This window comes from Pezoporus wallicus, unplaced genomic scaffold (genome assembly GCF_028554395.1).
Source record: "Pezoporus wallicus isolate ANWC-B61680 ecotype Strahan unplaced genomic scaffold, APGP_CSIRO_Pwel_v1 scaffold_2584, whole genome shotgun sequence".
In the NCBI taxonomy this organism is placed as follows: Eukaryota; Metazoa; Chordata; class Aves; order Psittaciformes; family Psittacidae; genus Pezoporus; species Pezoporus wallicus.
Genome location: NW_026642851.1, coordinates 506,570 through 523,708, shown reverse-complemented (window position 1 = coordinate 523,708; position 17,139 = coordinate 506,570). Strand labels below are relative to the sequence as shown.

The following is a 17,139-nucleotide window of genomic DNA, read 5'->3' as shown; positions in this document are numbered from 1 at the left end:
GTTCTGCTTCTTGTACCATTAAAATTGATGGGAATTATTCCATTGACTCCAAGAGGACCTGAATTAGAATTCAAAAACATAAGAATATGCATTATACTTGTACAGAAGTGCAATGCAGAGAAAGACAGCATAGCTTTGCATTACAGGCACTTCCTCTGCTGCAGAGTTAACTCTGGTTCCAGCTCAGGCCCTACTTTGTGGCTGACTGTTATTTGCTCACAAAATTCCTTCACCTGTATCTGGGCTGCTTTCAAGTCAAGCCAAGATCATCTGGACTGCACACAAAACCTGTCCTCTGCAGTTAAATCACCAGTGTTGACAAAGCACTCAGCTTGCCCACAGTTCCCCCCAAGTGCCTCGGACAACTAATGCGCTTCCTTTTGACTGAGAAAGAATCAAAGCAACACAGTAAGGGCAGATCCAGGAGCCAGGACTTCACGACACATGTGGAGAAATGCAGCACCACTGAGGAGACAAAAGCTTGGATAGGTTTCATTTGGGGGAGAGCTGAAAAGGAAGAGGGAAAAGCAGGTAGCCTCAAAATTTCCTCATGGAGATTCATCAGGAAAAACCCAATAAACACCTAATGCCCCCACAAAACCCCTAGAGATAGAAAATGATATGCAATATTGCTGTGAATAAAGTCAACATGCAACAAAGGATAGGATAAAAAAAAGAAAGTATACCCGACTACAGCAGAAATCAGCATGAGGCAACAGTATTGTAGTACCTGCTTGGACAGGGTTCTCCAAACCATGTAAGGAGCACAGCGTTTCACTTTGCACAGAAATAAATGGATGCACTGAGAAATACACCTTTTGACTCTATTACCAGAACTGTTATTATTTCTAGGCTCATATGAACTCTTCAGGAAGTTAGGTAATATACATTAAAATGTAAAAAATGTAACTAATTATTCATTAAGTAACTAAGGTAAATAAATGGAGACAGAAATTAAAAAGAGGTATTATTCCTGAAAAATAGCCCCTGAAATAAATTTGAATTCATGCAATATATAGTAATTTCAAGAGAATGAAACTTTAAAGGCTTTACCAAAACATCAACTCATCATCTTTAGTAGTACAGCAATGGATACAGTAATAGATACTTCAGATACTTTTACATCACAATACAGAGTTGTTAGCACATTAATAATCATCCTTCATCAAGCATGAAACTCGAAGTTAGGAAATACAGCTGCAATAGCATGATTATACTACTCTCAGCATATACCCTGAAGCAAAGAAAACAAATGGGCTGTTTTTCATTAAGTGAGTTTTGGCAAACATCTCTAAAGACAATGTTTTCTTTCCAGAAACAATCCCAAGAGGCTTTTAAGAGTCTCTTTCCTGAGGTAAACCTGGTACATGAATATATTCATACTACTAAATACAGACAGTAATCTTCCAGTACATAGCACCTTCTAATTTTTCAGTAAGACAATCTACATCTAAATCAAGTATTAATAGTTTCTTTACATTCTTGTTTTAAAGTAAAATGCTAATCCTACGTACACACATGCTTAGTTTAATTCAAAAGAATCACTTGCAGCAAAAGGTGAATTAAGCTGCTAGATTGCTACTGGAATCATAATAGACAAAAATTATTTGCAAGTACCAAACTAAAAAAATTCTTTTAGGAAAGATCCCTTCTAAGATACAACATAGGGAGAATATTCTAAAAGGGGTACCTCCCAATTTAATGTAGAAATGGGCACGCTGAAATATTTTATGTGTGTTTTAAGCTATTATATATTTGGATTATATATTTTTTAATGTGTAAAGCTTCTTCAATTGGTATATTTTTAGACCAAAAGTTTCTCCATGAGGAACTACACTTGCCTAGATCTCTTACAGCTATTTATTAAACTTCATAAAAAATAATACCATGTAATCTCAATATAGAATTATCTTGCATCTCCTTCTTAATATATAATTACTCTGGCATAAACATATGATATGAATGGGAGAGATCAGTTCCCTAAGCATAAATATCTATTGTTATTCCACACCCAGGTCTAGCAGAGGAGACATGGGACCCACAGTAGTCCCACACCCTTCGGAAATGACAAGTGAAGGTGAGGTGATTTACCCTAGTAAGGCACCTGGAGTATCAGCAGACATATATTCTCCTAGGCAACAGAATCTCACCTGATGCAACCACCAGATTTTGATTTAATCTTCTCATTTAACATAAACAAACAGGAACTACTAACTGGGTGAAAAGAGATCATGGAGGAGACTTGGTATAGGAAATAATCCCACGCTCTAGAGACCGAAAGAAATAAAGAACTAAAAGGTAGTAACATAGTCTTATTATAGCTGTTTTATGAAACCACAGACTTCCATGAAATTCTGTAGCATAAAATTACCTCTGATTAGCATAATTTCTCAGCATACATTTCACTGCAAAACCAGGAAATTGTATCTTTTCAGTGCAGGAGGCCAGCAATGAAAATGGTTAAGATTCTCATAAAAAGTCAGGCTGCATCCTAAACACACTACAATATTCACAACCATTATTACAGTTACTTTTTGCTTCAAGGGTGTGCTTGTTACATATGTGTCGACTCAATACAGATTGTATTTCTTCATCACAGTTTTCCAATCTAATTTCAAATTTAGATCATACTGAAATCTTTCACAGAAGGAAGTTCAAAAGATAACAAACATCCCCAAATCTCTCTCATCCTCCATCACAAGGGTATTTCACTCTCCATGACAGGTGAATTTTCTCTACAGGTTTCTCTCCAATGTCCAAATGTTACTATGCTTTTTGAAAAATCATACATCCTGTTCAAATAATCAAATTTTTAGATATAAAAGAGAACGAATACCCAGCAACAACACAGGCTACCTACACAAACCAGAATGAAATTGGTTTGCATTAAAGCAAAGGGAAAAAATTTCCTCAGAAACCTTCTAACACTGGGAAGCTATGAAAAAAGTCCACAAGCACGACACCCAGGCTCCTGAGCAGGGTAAATCCTGGCCATGCAAAACCCAGGCTGTGAACTAGACATCAGAAGCAACAGTGAGGAAATAAAGGGGATTTTCTTTTTTGGTTTGGAATTTAATTGGTAAGTGTGTAGGTAATTACTAGCAATGTCAAGGTAACTATGCCCTACTGTCTCCTGCTGAAATCTACTCCAGCAGATTGCTGAAACAAGCTCTGGCTAAACCCCATCTTCCACGACATGCGCTATCCAAGAAAGAAGCTTAGTTATGTTAACTTCATAGCAAATGAGGTCTTTTCCTGCACGACAGGTTTCTTCAGAGGCTGGGTAAGATGAAACAATCTATAAGACTCTTCATTTTTGTCAAGAGAGACTGAGCTTAAAATTTGTCTGTTTGGTCTATTGTGATGTTTCATGCTGCAGAAGTAACAGCCTCCACAAGCTCTTTATGCACTTCAAAGTTCAGAAACTGCTCCCTCCCAACCCACATTCTAGAAAACAACTTTAAATATAGCATAGTCATGTACAGACAAGTTTGGTAGTCTGGGGTGAATTAAACCATATACCTTCTGGTGCTTCTTTTCCAGGAGCTCTGGGGTAGCTGCAGGCTAAATAGCATAATGCAGTTCAACTTCCACTTCTAAGTGTCAAATGCACACGCATTTCATGGATTGAGGCTATGACTTGTAATTGTTTTCAAACTGGGTTGTCTCTTCAAGCAAGCAGTGTCTGCTGCAAGTCATTCATTCCTCACTTTCCTTCCAGTGCTAACCCTTCCCTCATATATCCTTCAGACAAATGTTATTTTTCTCCCATGCAAATAGGATCAGCCAATAGTTATCATGTTGCACAAAATATGGGATAATTGGAAATATGATAATTTTTTTTTCCTGTTTTCCCGTTCCTCTACTGAACCTCAAATTGCAAGGGGCAAAGCAACCATGAAGGGGCAGGCATGACCAGGAAAATACACAATGCTGAGTGATGACTTTTAGATACCTGGTGAAACTCTGAACTCAGATTACAGCCAGATATCAAATATATTCCATACTTCAAGATTACAAAGAAACAGCAAATACCACTAGTCAAGCAAAACTATTTCCCAGAGCACTGAAGGGTTAAAAAGTCTCAGTACAGGTGTGGAAACCATGTAACTCATCCATGTACTGGTATTTAGCCAATAAAGTGTTCTTAAAGAGTCTGAGTTTTAAAAAAACAGATGAAAAGGCAAAATAGCATTAATTCACTTGCATGATTCTGGAGAGCAACATAATTTCCTAATTCCGCTGCATTTTATCATTCTTTTGGAATAATCAAACAAAATCCCAGTTAGCAGGAACATATCTCTATATTCCTTACCTTTAACATCGTGAATTCGTATGGCTGATAACCTTTGAAACTTTCATGGATGGCTGCCATCGTGTGTGAAGTTTTTTCCCAAAAATGAAGAAGTGTTATCTGTAAGGTAGGATGAAATTTCAATGCAATGTTAGCTTTAATACCGATCTGCTTTCAGTGAAAATCTCACATCTCCCCTCCAATACTAGTTACAGTTCTTACAGTTGAATATTGCCATGGTAACCTCTTAAAAAAACATATATTAACAGTAAATATTTCGGAGGTCAACGTTTTCATTGGATACCTGATATGTTGTTAACACATGAGAAAGGAGGTTGCATCTGCTCGCTCCCAAAAGATCCACTTTTTGACAGACATCAGTTTTCAGTTTGTCAAAGTTGAGTTTTGCATGTCGCACTTGAGCTTGAACCTTCAAACAAAGAGACAATTGTTCATGTAGTGAATTCTTTTTTTCCCTCTGTTTCTCACGGAAGAGCAAATGAACACAACTTTTAGGTAAATCAGACAACAGAGCAGACTCAATTAAAATTTATATAGAACTTTAGCATCAGTCCCACTGAAAATAAGATACAGCTGAGATATGCTAAAATATGGCTGTTGCTATCTTCTGTGTTACTATTTTTCTAACAATATTCAGTGAAGTTTTGCTTGTAACCTCTCTTTGCAAGATGAATATTAGTATCAAATATATACTGAGAAGGTAATAATTGGAAAACGTGCTCATTTTGGTATCCCTTTACAGAAATACCAATTCAAAGGTTGACCAACAAATTTGGAACTAAAATTTTACTACATAATATACAGGTACACAGGCAGTGCAGGGGAAGTCTTCTCCACACATTACACCAAGCTATCAATCAACAAATCTTGAGTTCTGGTAATAACAACCATGTCTCAAACTTCTGACCTGACCCAGTGCTCTAACCACAAGACTATATCAACTTACTGATGACTTGCTTTCTTTTTTTTCAAACTGAAGAGTTTCAAACCAAAGAGGGGTGTCCAGAGCTGGCAGAGTTCTTGGGTAGTTAGGAGATGTTTTGATGAGGTGGAGACAGATTTGAATTCCTCAGGGAGGAGGAAATTGCTCCCATTGCTTTCACTCCTTAGGCATGACAAATGCTAAGCTATGATATAAAAAGCAAAAAGAAGCTACTGCCAAGGTATCTCCCCACAACATACAGTATTTGGTGAAAAGTCTTACCCAGTCAGATCTACACTGGCATGAGCTGAGGCTGCCTCTTACTTTGGGGTCCTTGAGGGACTCTACACTACTACTTTTAGCTCATGCCTGGTGAAAGGCCAAGGGAGGCACTGTGCTATCCACACCAGGCGTTCTACCCCACGCATGAACTCTCTAGTCAAAACAGCAGGTGGGTAATGAGCTTATGAGCTTCCAAAATTAAGCAGCAATGGAAGAGGATGGGGGCAGTGGCAGGAGTGGGGAAGCTTTATCCAGTGCTCAATAAAACACCTTTGTCCTGCATTAGGTCTTTAAAACTCTTTATTTGCTTTAGCTGTGAGTGACTGAGAGCACAGATTTACAACTTCAGCCTAAAACTGAGAACTGTGAAAAAAAAAAACCAACAAAAAAAACAAACCAAACCCGAACCCCATGGGCCTATGCAAAAACGAACTTCTAACTGAAATCCAAACATGAGATTACCTGCAGCTTTTGCCAGAAAGAATTGCTACAACAATTTAAGTAAGAGATGTTGTAGGGTTTTGAAAAACTTTGTGAGGCTTAAGACTAAAGTCTGATCTCAGTTGTGGCTATGAAATTCCAGAGAAATTCAACTGATGTCAGCAGAAGTGGGTCACATGTAAAACTATATTTTACAATGGTGCAGCTGAGATCAGAATCCCTTTCCTATTCGGTATATCATAGCACTGGTACAAACACAGTAAGAACAGCTGTAGCTTTGTAAACTGATAATCCAAGTAGGTAAAGAATGTTAGCTCTGGGGAATATAAATACTCTGTCAGAGATGGTGGGCCACAAGAAAAGGCAAAACAAAAAAGTACTACTAAAGGTAATTATTAATTCATACAACCTCAAGTCTACACAAGGACTTTATATTAGACTGGGATTTGAGTCTACCTCATGTCTCCAACTACCCAGAAGAGAAAAATAATCCAGAAAACCAAAAAACTTGTGAAATTTGAGTTGCAGTCTTCCTGCACACAGTCTGCAGGGACATTTAGCAAGAAACAATGTCAGTATTTATCTTAACTAAACATGTGATTAGTTTCTCTTTTAAAAGCTAGAGCATTCATAAAGAGGTGATCCACAAAGCAATGTGGAATACAAGCCTGTATGTTTGACATGATCATATGTGTTATCAAATGCCACACATTTCTCTTGCCAACCAGAGAAGATACAATACTATAGTAATTATTAAATTAAGAATGCTTTTAGGTTTTTTGATATACTGAGTTTATTGAGCAGAAGCACTCTCCATTTTACAGCAGCAGTGCAGGTAAGCGAAGAACAAACACCACATACTGCATCAGCATGACATGATCTTCTGCCTTTTATGTATGCCAATAAATGCATTTTCAATTCAAATTATTATTAGACATCTTTTAAGATTACTTGTGGCTTCAGGAATTAAGTATAAAAGCTTAGTACTTACAAAGCATAATCTACTCAATACCACACAAATTATAACCTTTGGTTTTCTACTCAAGGGAAAGCTAATGTAATACATACTAATCTCCTTTCTCTGCAATGAGTCTTCAAGACATGAGAAGCAGGACCTCATTGTGGTCTCAGTATTGCACATTTTTACTCATACATTTAACTTCATTAAAGCTGAACATACAAAATTTCTTCAAATGCCTAGTCTGAGAAGTGTCAGGATTTTACTGACTATAAGAGAACCACACCAATCCGAATGCAACTTGGACATTTTACAATGAAGGAGCTCCTAAGCATCTAAAACTGCGTTAGTTTTAGGGTTTATGCTGTACAAGAAAAGCTTATGGTACTACTGACATAAAAAAGGTTATTACTCCTTGTCTTTTTATTTTCTAAGCAGCAACCTGCTTTTAATTTCCCAATGCAAACATCTAAGCACAATATTTATGGAATAGAATTCTTTAAAGAGAGCACATAAGAAAACATATATTTGGAAAGCAGTATCTTACTAAATCAATAGCTTGATAAACTATAAGATGCCAGACAAACTGAAAAATAATTTCAAAACTAAAATAAATAATATAGAAATGTTAAAAACCTAGGGGCTTGAAAATCAGATACTGGAATGTTTGATTGTGAGGGCAAATATTTACTAACATGGGTTCCTAAACCTATATTGAAACAGAGAAGTCCCAATCTTCAAGACTGCTAATATAAAACCCCCAAATGTTCAGACCCAGTTAAAAAACCCTATTCAGTATGTTCAGTTACTAAAATATGGATTTCTCACATATTTCCAAGGAATCTTTATATCCTCTATGGTACATCTGTGTTATTACTTTCTTCTACTCCACCATAAAATACAAAATTTATTTTCAGTAGTAGCCCAACTTCAGGGACAATTCATCTAGTGGAAGCATCATCTCCAAAAGAAAAGTTGGATAAATGTGCTAACTCATTTTACATACAGTATATTTTTTGTCTCAGCATTTCCAGCATAGAAGCAGAAACAGATGCTTCCAGTCTAATTTGTCACCCAGCCTCTCACTTACTCGATCTGAAAAGCATGCACAGCATGTGTACAGGCTGGAAGGAGGAGGGTAAGTAAATCAAGAGGGAAAAATGCCTGGAATATAGCAAACCTTCCTGTTGGGGGCTCTGGGTAAACTCTACCAGCAGATGGAATCAGCACAAATCTCTGCATTAAATAAATATAGCACCTTCTGGCATACCTGATCATTGTGAAGACTACATGAAAATTAAATTCAAACTGAAGTAGGCAGCAGCTTGAGGACAAAGTATTTAGAACATAGTTTATCTTGCAGCATGTCTGCATACGGCACAGAAAGCATAAGGAACTAGATTCTCAGTTCCTACAAAACTGTAATAACTGTAATAACTTTATACCATGAGTGGTGTTATGACAAGGAGCACCCATTACACTTTTACATGCACATATATAAGCTACATTTTTTTATTTTTACTTTTTAAATTCAAGATTGATGCTGGATAGTTACAGAACAGAAAAGGTAATGTTTCACACAAAATAATGCCTGTAGCTTAAATTTTTCCATGTGCAATCCAAGAACTTCCAACATCATGTACAGTACTGAACTTGAATTCAGTGAGCTTTGCTATGTTCTGTATTTTACAGACTATGCTTTGACTCAACTGTTCCCTTGGGTTGGACTAGTATTTACTGCATTCATTAATCTCTGCCCATCAACTTGTAGGAGTAACACGTCAGAACAATGGTTAAAGAAGAGGTAGCATACTTCTGTTTGTCTGCTTCAGTCCTTGTTATTAAAATATTCATTTATGATCTGATGAGAAACACTGATAGAAATTAATTTTAGGTGATTAAATTTATAAAGTGAGAAACTCCTAGCTAAAGAGGAAAACTTCTTGGACAGTGTAATAGATCCAAATAATACCACTTGGGTCTGAAGCTGAGTAGACGTACATCAGACTTGTTGAAGAAACAAAACTATTCTTGATATATGAATTTAAGTAACCTAAAGTGCATAATGAATTCCAATGACACATTTCTTAAATTTGCCATTTTGGACTTAATTACACACATTGCTTTCGCACACATCCCCATGCACCCTCATTCTGTTAAGCCTGATTAAGCAAATTCAGAATCATAGAACAGAATCATAGAATAGTTAGGGTTGGAAAGGACCTGAAGATCATCTAATTCCACTCCCCTGCCATGGGCAGGAACACCTCCCACTAAACCATGTCACCCAAGGCTTCGTCCAACCTGGCCTTGAATACTGCCAGGGATGGAGCATTCACAACTTCCCTGGGCAACCCATTCCCTCACCACCCTTACAGTAAAGAACTTCCTCCTTATATCCAATCTAAACTTCCCCTGTTTAAGTTTTAACCCATTACCCCTTGTCCTATCACTACAGTCCCTAATGAAGAGTCCCTCCCCAGCATCCCTATAGACCCCCTTCAGATACTGGAAGGCTGCTATGAGGTCTCCATGCAGCCTTCTCTTCTCCGGGCTGAACAGCCCCAACTTTCTCAGCCTATCTTCATACAGGCGGTGCTCCAGTCCCCTGATCATCCTCGTGGCCCTCCTCTGCACTTGTTCCAACAGTTCCCTGTTCTTTTTATGTTGAGGACACCGGAACTGCACACAATACTCCAGGTGAGGTCTCATAAGAGTAGCGTAGAGGGGCAGGATCACCTCCTTCGACCTGCTGGTCGACCTGCAGCCCAGTATACAGTTGGCTTTCTGGGCTGTGAACTGCAACATGAATTGCATTCATGTTGCAATTCACATAAAGAACTTAATTACCATTGCATGTCTACCTGTCTCACTCTTAAAAGCAACAAAACCCCTTCTAGTGAAAGGTGTCCCTGCCCATGAGAGGGGGCTGGATCCAGATAAACTTTTAATGTCCCATCCAACCCAAACTGTTCTGTGATTCTATAATTTGATGATACTGCTTGTCTGTCTGCCACAAAAGGACAACTGATATGTCAGCTTTGAAAGAGAAGTTATGTCACTGTGAGGAGAGGAAAAACTGCTGGTACACCTGCCGTACAGCCTGCCTTTTTCTTTTGCTATGCAGGACTACCAGAGTGGAGCCGCTACCTATGACTCACTCCCAGTCACTACAGCAGCACAAGCAAATAACAGTTTGAAACAACTGCTGAAAATATACACATCCTGTGTTGAGGTAGTTTAAATGTATCAGCAAATTCAAGTGGAAAGATATCTGTGAAAGCTGCATTAAATGTAAATTAGGCTAGCCACACTGTAAGAGATAAAGATTTTGGAAACGAAACTGTCACAGCTGCCTGGTATCCCTGAAGTGGTTGAAAACTCTCATTATATACAGATGTGATGAAGGTAAGTCTATCACAAGATACAATACAGCACAAAGATTGTACAGCCACCAAAGATTATTCTTCTAGTGGCTGAAACATTTGTGGAAGAAACAAACTAAATATTCAACTGAACCATGGTGATATTCAGCATAATCCAATGAAATCAATACCTACTCAAATAACTGCAAATATCTACTAGCAAATTACTTGTCATGATTACCCACAGATTTTAGATTTAATTGAAGCAACTAATTCACCAGTTCAGGTGCCTCACTGGAGGATACAGCATGCCCATGACAGTCCCAGAACTCAAAGTAAGCAACAGAAGAAGAATGCTAAAGTACACAAAGAAAAAAAAAAAAAAAAAAAAAAGACAAAAAAAAAGAAAAAACAGAAACAATGCTATACCAAGAACAATTATGCTTCTCTACCAAACAATTTGATCTGAAACATCAATTCTCTGAAAAAAAGAACAACCATAAAGTCATCATAAACTGGTAGAAAGTTTTCTTCCTTTAATCATAATTCTTTTTCTAGTAAGATCAATCAAATCTCTGTGATTTTAACACGCATTTTGCTCTCCTTATGCTCTGTCAAAGTGGTCTAGAGGAAAGAACTAGTAAGAAGTCACGTTTTAACTGAAATGTTATTCCCCAAAACCCAGCAGCTTTCATGCAACTTTGTCATGCAAACCGGCTATATTTAGCTATTTTCCCAATCCTACCCTATTTGAATTCACATGGTAGAACCATTCTTGAACTTATTTTTCCTTCACAAAAACTGAGTTCAGTCAAAACCAGGATTTTTGATCTGCCTCCACAGTCAGAATGGGAGACTAAGTAACAGCTGTAATAGTTTTAACTCACACACAAGAACAATAGTGGCTGATGACAATTCACATTTTATTTGAATATGTGACTATTCCCTTTGCAATAGTATCGGTCATTACTATTTAACATTTATATTACAGCAGTTCCTGAAGGCTTCAGTGAGACTGGGTCCATTGTCCCTGGCACCAAAAAGCACTGAATAAACTACAGGTCTGCCGCAGAGTTATGGGATACTCATGCACAAGCCCAAGTGTTTGACAGACACTGGATTGCACTGGCAAAACATGCCCTCACCAGCTATATACAGAGGTGAGTGACTCTTGGACCCAGCAGTACAGGGCAGTGCACATTATAGCAACCACTTGTTCTGTTTTGCAAAATAAATCAACTAAAAGATCCCAGTCTTGTAAATATGACCATGAATAGCCTGCCCCACTCCATCATTTGTGTGGTACAGTTCTCTTAAATCTCCATTGTGCTATAGAGCACATGTGCATACACACACACATATCTACTACAAACATTTATCTATTGCAACATCTACCAACTAAAAAGCATTAGAGCTGCCAATGGGTGTCTGGATATACCAGATCCGAGAAAATTTCAGCCTTCAGCTGTGCTCAGCTGATTAGAGAACTTGGAAAGTTTGAAGGCATTATGGGTTTGTTTTTCTGCTTATACTGATTTATAATATAATATAAACATATCCTGACTGGTGTACAAATAAAATGAACATAAAATTCCAAGTTTAGGGGTGAGGGGGAGAGTGATGGCTTTTTTTTTTTCAATTTCTCATGCATAGGGTAAGGCTATAGGATTTTAAACACCTCTTTTTCTTCTGTTTCCCTCACGAAGGGCTAATAAAGATACTATAAACAGGAGAGTATTTGTGTACCAGTCAAGGAAAGGATTACATGACAGAACTGAATTTCACATGGACACTTTACACTGACACATGATAGCTTTGACACAACACACAGGTCTAAATTTCTGTGTAGTGTGCAACAGAATTTCTCAAGCCCACGAAATTAATAGAAATAAAATAACATTTTTTTGTACTTTATTCCCATTTGTGCCTGTGATGCTCTACTATGCTATAGAACTGGGGTGCTTAATTATTTTTTCATCAGGAAAGTGATCATACTCTGACAGTTTTTACTTCTGCCTGTAACATGCTCTGCTGCTCTGGGACACCAAATAAATTATAATTTGAAATAAAAAATAACACAACAAACCAGAACTTTTTAAGCTGCATTGAAGGAACTTTGCAAAGTTGCATTACTTAGACCTTAAACTCTATATACATTTATATATATGTATATGTTTATCATTAGAGTATCATCTCCCAGAATAGATCACAACAACCTAAAATTCTTTTAAGGTTGTATAATCGTAAAATCACAGAATGATTTGGGTTGGAAGGGACCTTAAAGATAATCTAGTTCCAAACCCCTGCCATAGGCAGGGACATCTTCCACTAGACCAGGTTGCTCCAAGCCCCGTCCAGCCTGGTCTTGAACACTGCCAGGGATGGGGCATCCCCAGCTTCTTTGTGTAACCTGTGCCAGTGCCTTGTCACCCTCATAGTATAGGATTTTTTCATGATGTCTAACCTAAATCTACCCCCTTTTAGTTTAAAACCCTTACCCTATCACTACATGCCCTTGTAAAAAGTCTCTCTCCAGCTTTCTTGCAGGCCCCCTATAGCTAATACTGGAATATATACTAGTACCTATACCTGGAATATATACTGGTAATATAATACTAGAGCCTAATACTGGAAGGCCACTGTAAGGTCTCTGAGCCTGCACTTCTGAAGGTGGAACAAGCCCAAATGTCTCAGCCAGTACAAATCGTCAGTACAGTACATGATGTTCTATGCTTTAAATCTATTAGCAATTGCAACTTTTAAAACCTTAGCCACTTAAAAACCACATCCACATCCTTCTTATGCTGGGGCTCAAAGCTAAACACAGTATTTTCCAGGTGAAGTCTCATGAGAGTGGAGCAAGGGGGAGAAACACCTCCCTTGACCTTATGGCCATGCTCCTCTTGATGCAGCCCAGCATATGGTTGGCTTTCTGGGCTGCAAGCGCATACTCCTGGTTCAGGTGGAGCTTCTCACATGACCACATGCAGGACCTTGGACTTGGCACTGTTGAACTTCAGGAGGTTCACACAGACTTGGTATATTTATGTTGGATTAAGTTCTCACAGTTTTAAAAACACAAGAGATGTCATTTATTTAAGACAGTATAAAAAAACCCCACCTTTTTATAGTAGTTCAACTAAAGTAATGGATACTTAATTTACTTTTTCCATTATGTTAAAACACTATTAGAAACATTCAGGTATTTGTAGGTAGCAAAGTTTTAAACTCCAGGAACCTGTATTTTCTCCAATTCTAATAGGATATGGACAATTTTAGCAGTTCTTTAAAGAGAGCCACTATAAATCCCGCAGTAATCTTCAAATTACAGTAATTATTTTGGCTCATTTTTTGCCAGAGTTTGTCCCTGTGCACAGCACGATTCCTGTCTTCTTGGTCATTCTTACCTGATTTAGCTTTGGGAAGCTCTGCAGGTGTTCTGGAAAAGCATTCCTAAACAGTTGCCGTATATTTGGCTAGAGAGTTCAACTTCAGAACAAATCAGTAGATTAACATCACAAAATACTACTTCTGCACTTACCCTAAGGCACGTTTTCCAGAGACACATACTACGTGTGCCTAGCTCTGATGCTGGTATCTACTTTGTTACCCTGTGATCTGTTTTAGTGGATGGAGATCTGGCCAACACAAACAATCAAGACTAGAGTTTGGTTCATATTACCCTAAAAGAGCCTATTTCTCTCCAGTGGACTATAAAGGGAGTTCTTTTTGATTACTTCAGCGCAGACATCTACACAGCACATGTCTGAAGTTAGGTTTGACAAATCCTAGCCTAAGCGAAGTCCAAAAAAAAAAAAACCACAAACCTAAACCAATTTCCTTTATTACTAATAATAACAGTATTAAATACATGCCTTATTTACCATTTGAATTCATCCAGTATAAGCTTCCAAGCCATGGTTCTTGATTAAACTCCTGAGGAGTAGATTGACCCTCAGCAACATACATACCATGGGCAAGCCTACTCTTCATTTTCTCTTTGTTAAATGATGTAGATTGGCTTAGAAACACCTTGTCTTAAGTAAGCTTCCCTACTCTTCAAGTTACATCTTACACTTTTTGATACTTTTCCTTAAGTTTTTCTTAATTTCTAGCCCTGTCCTTGTCCTGTCAGTACTTTGGGTCAAATGTCTGACTTCTTCTTCCTGGTTTGAAATCCATGTATATGTTCCTGGGTAAAGGAGAATCTCATGTTAAAAAGGAAAGTGCTTAAAAAGCATTGCTGCATTTTTTTTTTCCTTTAACAGTAATATAAAATTATACGGTAAGAAAAGATGTTGTTAGGTACATTGAGTAAACTACTACTATTTTAAAATCCCAATAGAGGATTTTTTTCCCCAAAAGATATTATACAAATATCATGTTTACCAAACAGCCAGGCTGTGGACATGCACCATAACTTCTTTGTGGATTTTATTCAGTAGAATATGAAATTTGCCCTTTGTGTCACATTTATACCACATTTCCCTCTTATGTTTTTCAACACTCTGCCTGTAAAAATTTTACTGCCTTGAGCCTGTTGGCTCACACGTCACATAACTCCAGCCTGGCAGTAATGAGTAAGCCATGGTCTAAACTGCTTACTTCATAACTACTGACAGTCAGCAGATGTGTGCAATTCTCTCACCCCTGTGAGGATATAAGGTTATGGCTGGCTTGAATATTCTTCCTTTTTCTCGCCTTCAAAAAACAAAGTTTCGTTGTACCATCTTCTCATATATTCACTGACAACTATTGCAGAAATTGAATCCTGCTAAGTAGCTTTTCTTCTCTCCTTTATGCAAGCTCATACACATTTGTTTTACTCCTTTTTCTCTTTCTTTTTTTCTACTACCTCACTTCCTTCCCAGCCCTATGTTTATTCCTGCTGTTTTATAGTGTAACTTTTCCAACTCTCTTGTGTCTCTTCAGGGATGGGGAAAAGTGAGAACTTCCTTGCACATTATGCATGTGATTCCATAAATATTACACAGTGACATGAAGAATTTTTTTTCACTCTATATTTTTCTTCCACCCAAAGCTAAACTGGATCTGCAAGAGCAGATTAGCTCAGGCTTAGCAATGGGGGAAAAAAAGCAGGCGAGAACAAGATGTCTGATCAAAGCTGTAAATTAGTTTCTGTAAAAAGATGATATACTAGCATTTACCAGCCCAGAAAAAAAAAGAGATGACTAAGGAGGAGAATGATGGAAGTCCATCACACAACACATACAGAAGTCGTAAAAGACTAGAATTGGGCAAAACAGCAATCAGAGGGCATTAAACCAAACTAGCTGTTTGAACTCAGCATGGGAACAGTGAATCTTTACACAACACTTGTGTCAGTAGGGCAGCTTTCTGATCACAGTGAACAGATTATGGCCAAAATTAACACTGGTTCAAAAGACAACTGAACAATTTTATAGAAAAAAACAAAACACTATGTCTTATGATGCCTCTACTGAGCACAGTAGTACAAGAAAATGCTATTGTGTATTTGCTCTATCCTGATTGCTAGCATTGGTCTCCAGAGAAGACAGATGGTGGACAAAGAGCGCATTTTTATCGGAACTAACAGCCCATCCTTAAGAAGAAGGCAACCTTAAGGCATGTTTGCAGGTCAAACTGGGCTTGCGAGTTTGCTATGTTAGATTCAGACTGCCTTAGGAGAATTCTCTGTTTTGTGGTCTAAGACAGCACAGATACTTCAAAGAAGCTTTTCCAAGAAGGTAGTAATCTCTAACATTTGTATAACAGCAGATTTTCCATGATCAAAATTTAACAGCACATTGAGTTATATGATTTTGAAACTGTAAGAGTGCTCAGTTTCAATTCCCAGAGTGTATTCAAGTACTGCCTACTCCCAAACATGCCTAAATAGCAGAAAGCACGTACAAATGCTTCAGATACTGTAGCTGTATGACAGTATATAAACTTTGCAGTCACACAGATTCATCTGGAGGAGTAGGGACAATTTTGAGATGCTCAAACATTTCCACAATTGTAACTGCAGTGCAGAGAGAATGTCAGATCTCAGTACTTTACCTTCGTAAGATTTTGTACCCCTTGTACAGAAATCTACATATATATTAAGACCTGGGGTTTGAATTTTGGAAATGGATTGTCAAAACCTGCAGAATCTACCTGAACAGGCTTAGTTTATCTTCGGTACCCACTGCCACAGCATGCAGCAAACACTCCTCTCTCCTCATTCAAGTCTTAGAGGGTTGTCTGTTGAGTGAAACTGTTACTAAAGATATTTAAGAGAGGAGTGGTGCACTCCACAGTGTTACTGTATAATGAATCTTCTGGGAAAAAGTATATATAGCTTCCCCCCTCCTTTTATGTTTTAAGAAGGTAGTTTGCTAAAAATAAATATTGTTGGAACAGCTCTATTACTGAGTTAGATATTTAATTAGAACAGGCCCATCAATTAAAGATACTCTAAATTCATATGCCAAAAATATTCCTGCTATTCAACCAACAGGGTGTTCCAATAGAAAATGTCTCAAGAGAATAATGCTGGGGTTATTTTCCTTGCCCATTTAACTTTTTTGACTTGGATTTGACATGTTTTTCTCCCTACTATCAATACTATGGTAGTGCAAAGACCTGTACCCAAATGTGTAGCAGCACAGTTTTGTTATCATCTAATTCAAATTTCTCTGAGACATGAAAACTACCTGTTACAAGTAATACTACTCTGTGCTAAATAACTATTTTTTAACCACTGCCCTGCAGCAACAGAACACACTTCCTCCTCCATTATTAAAAAATAATTTAGTCCCTTCATAGGAAGATAAAAAAGGAATAATAAAAGGGGGTGGAAAAGTACAGCCCAACAGCAACAGAAAAC

At 37.7% G+C, this 17,139-nt stretch overlaps 1 protein-coding gene across 5 annotated transcripts in view; it reads right to left on the bottom strand.

Annotated features, from left to right (window-relative positions):
- ICA1 (islet cell autoantigen 1) overlaps positions 1-17,139 on the bottom strand; it is a 71,163-nt gene that overhangs the window by 18,653 nt on the left and 35,371 nt on the right. For all 5 annotated transcript variants that reach the window (XM_057432532.1, XM_057432533.1, XM_057432529.1 and 2 more), the window contains 2 exons: positions 4,599-4,724; positions 4,316-4,414 (listed from right to left, as the gene is read on the bottom strand). In XM_057432532.1, coding sequence (XP_057288515.1) covers positions 4,316-4,414; positions 4,599-4,724 — 225 coding nt within the window. The remainder of the gene's footprint in view (positions 1-4,315; positions 4,415-4,598; positions 4,725-17,139) is intronic.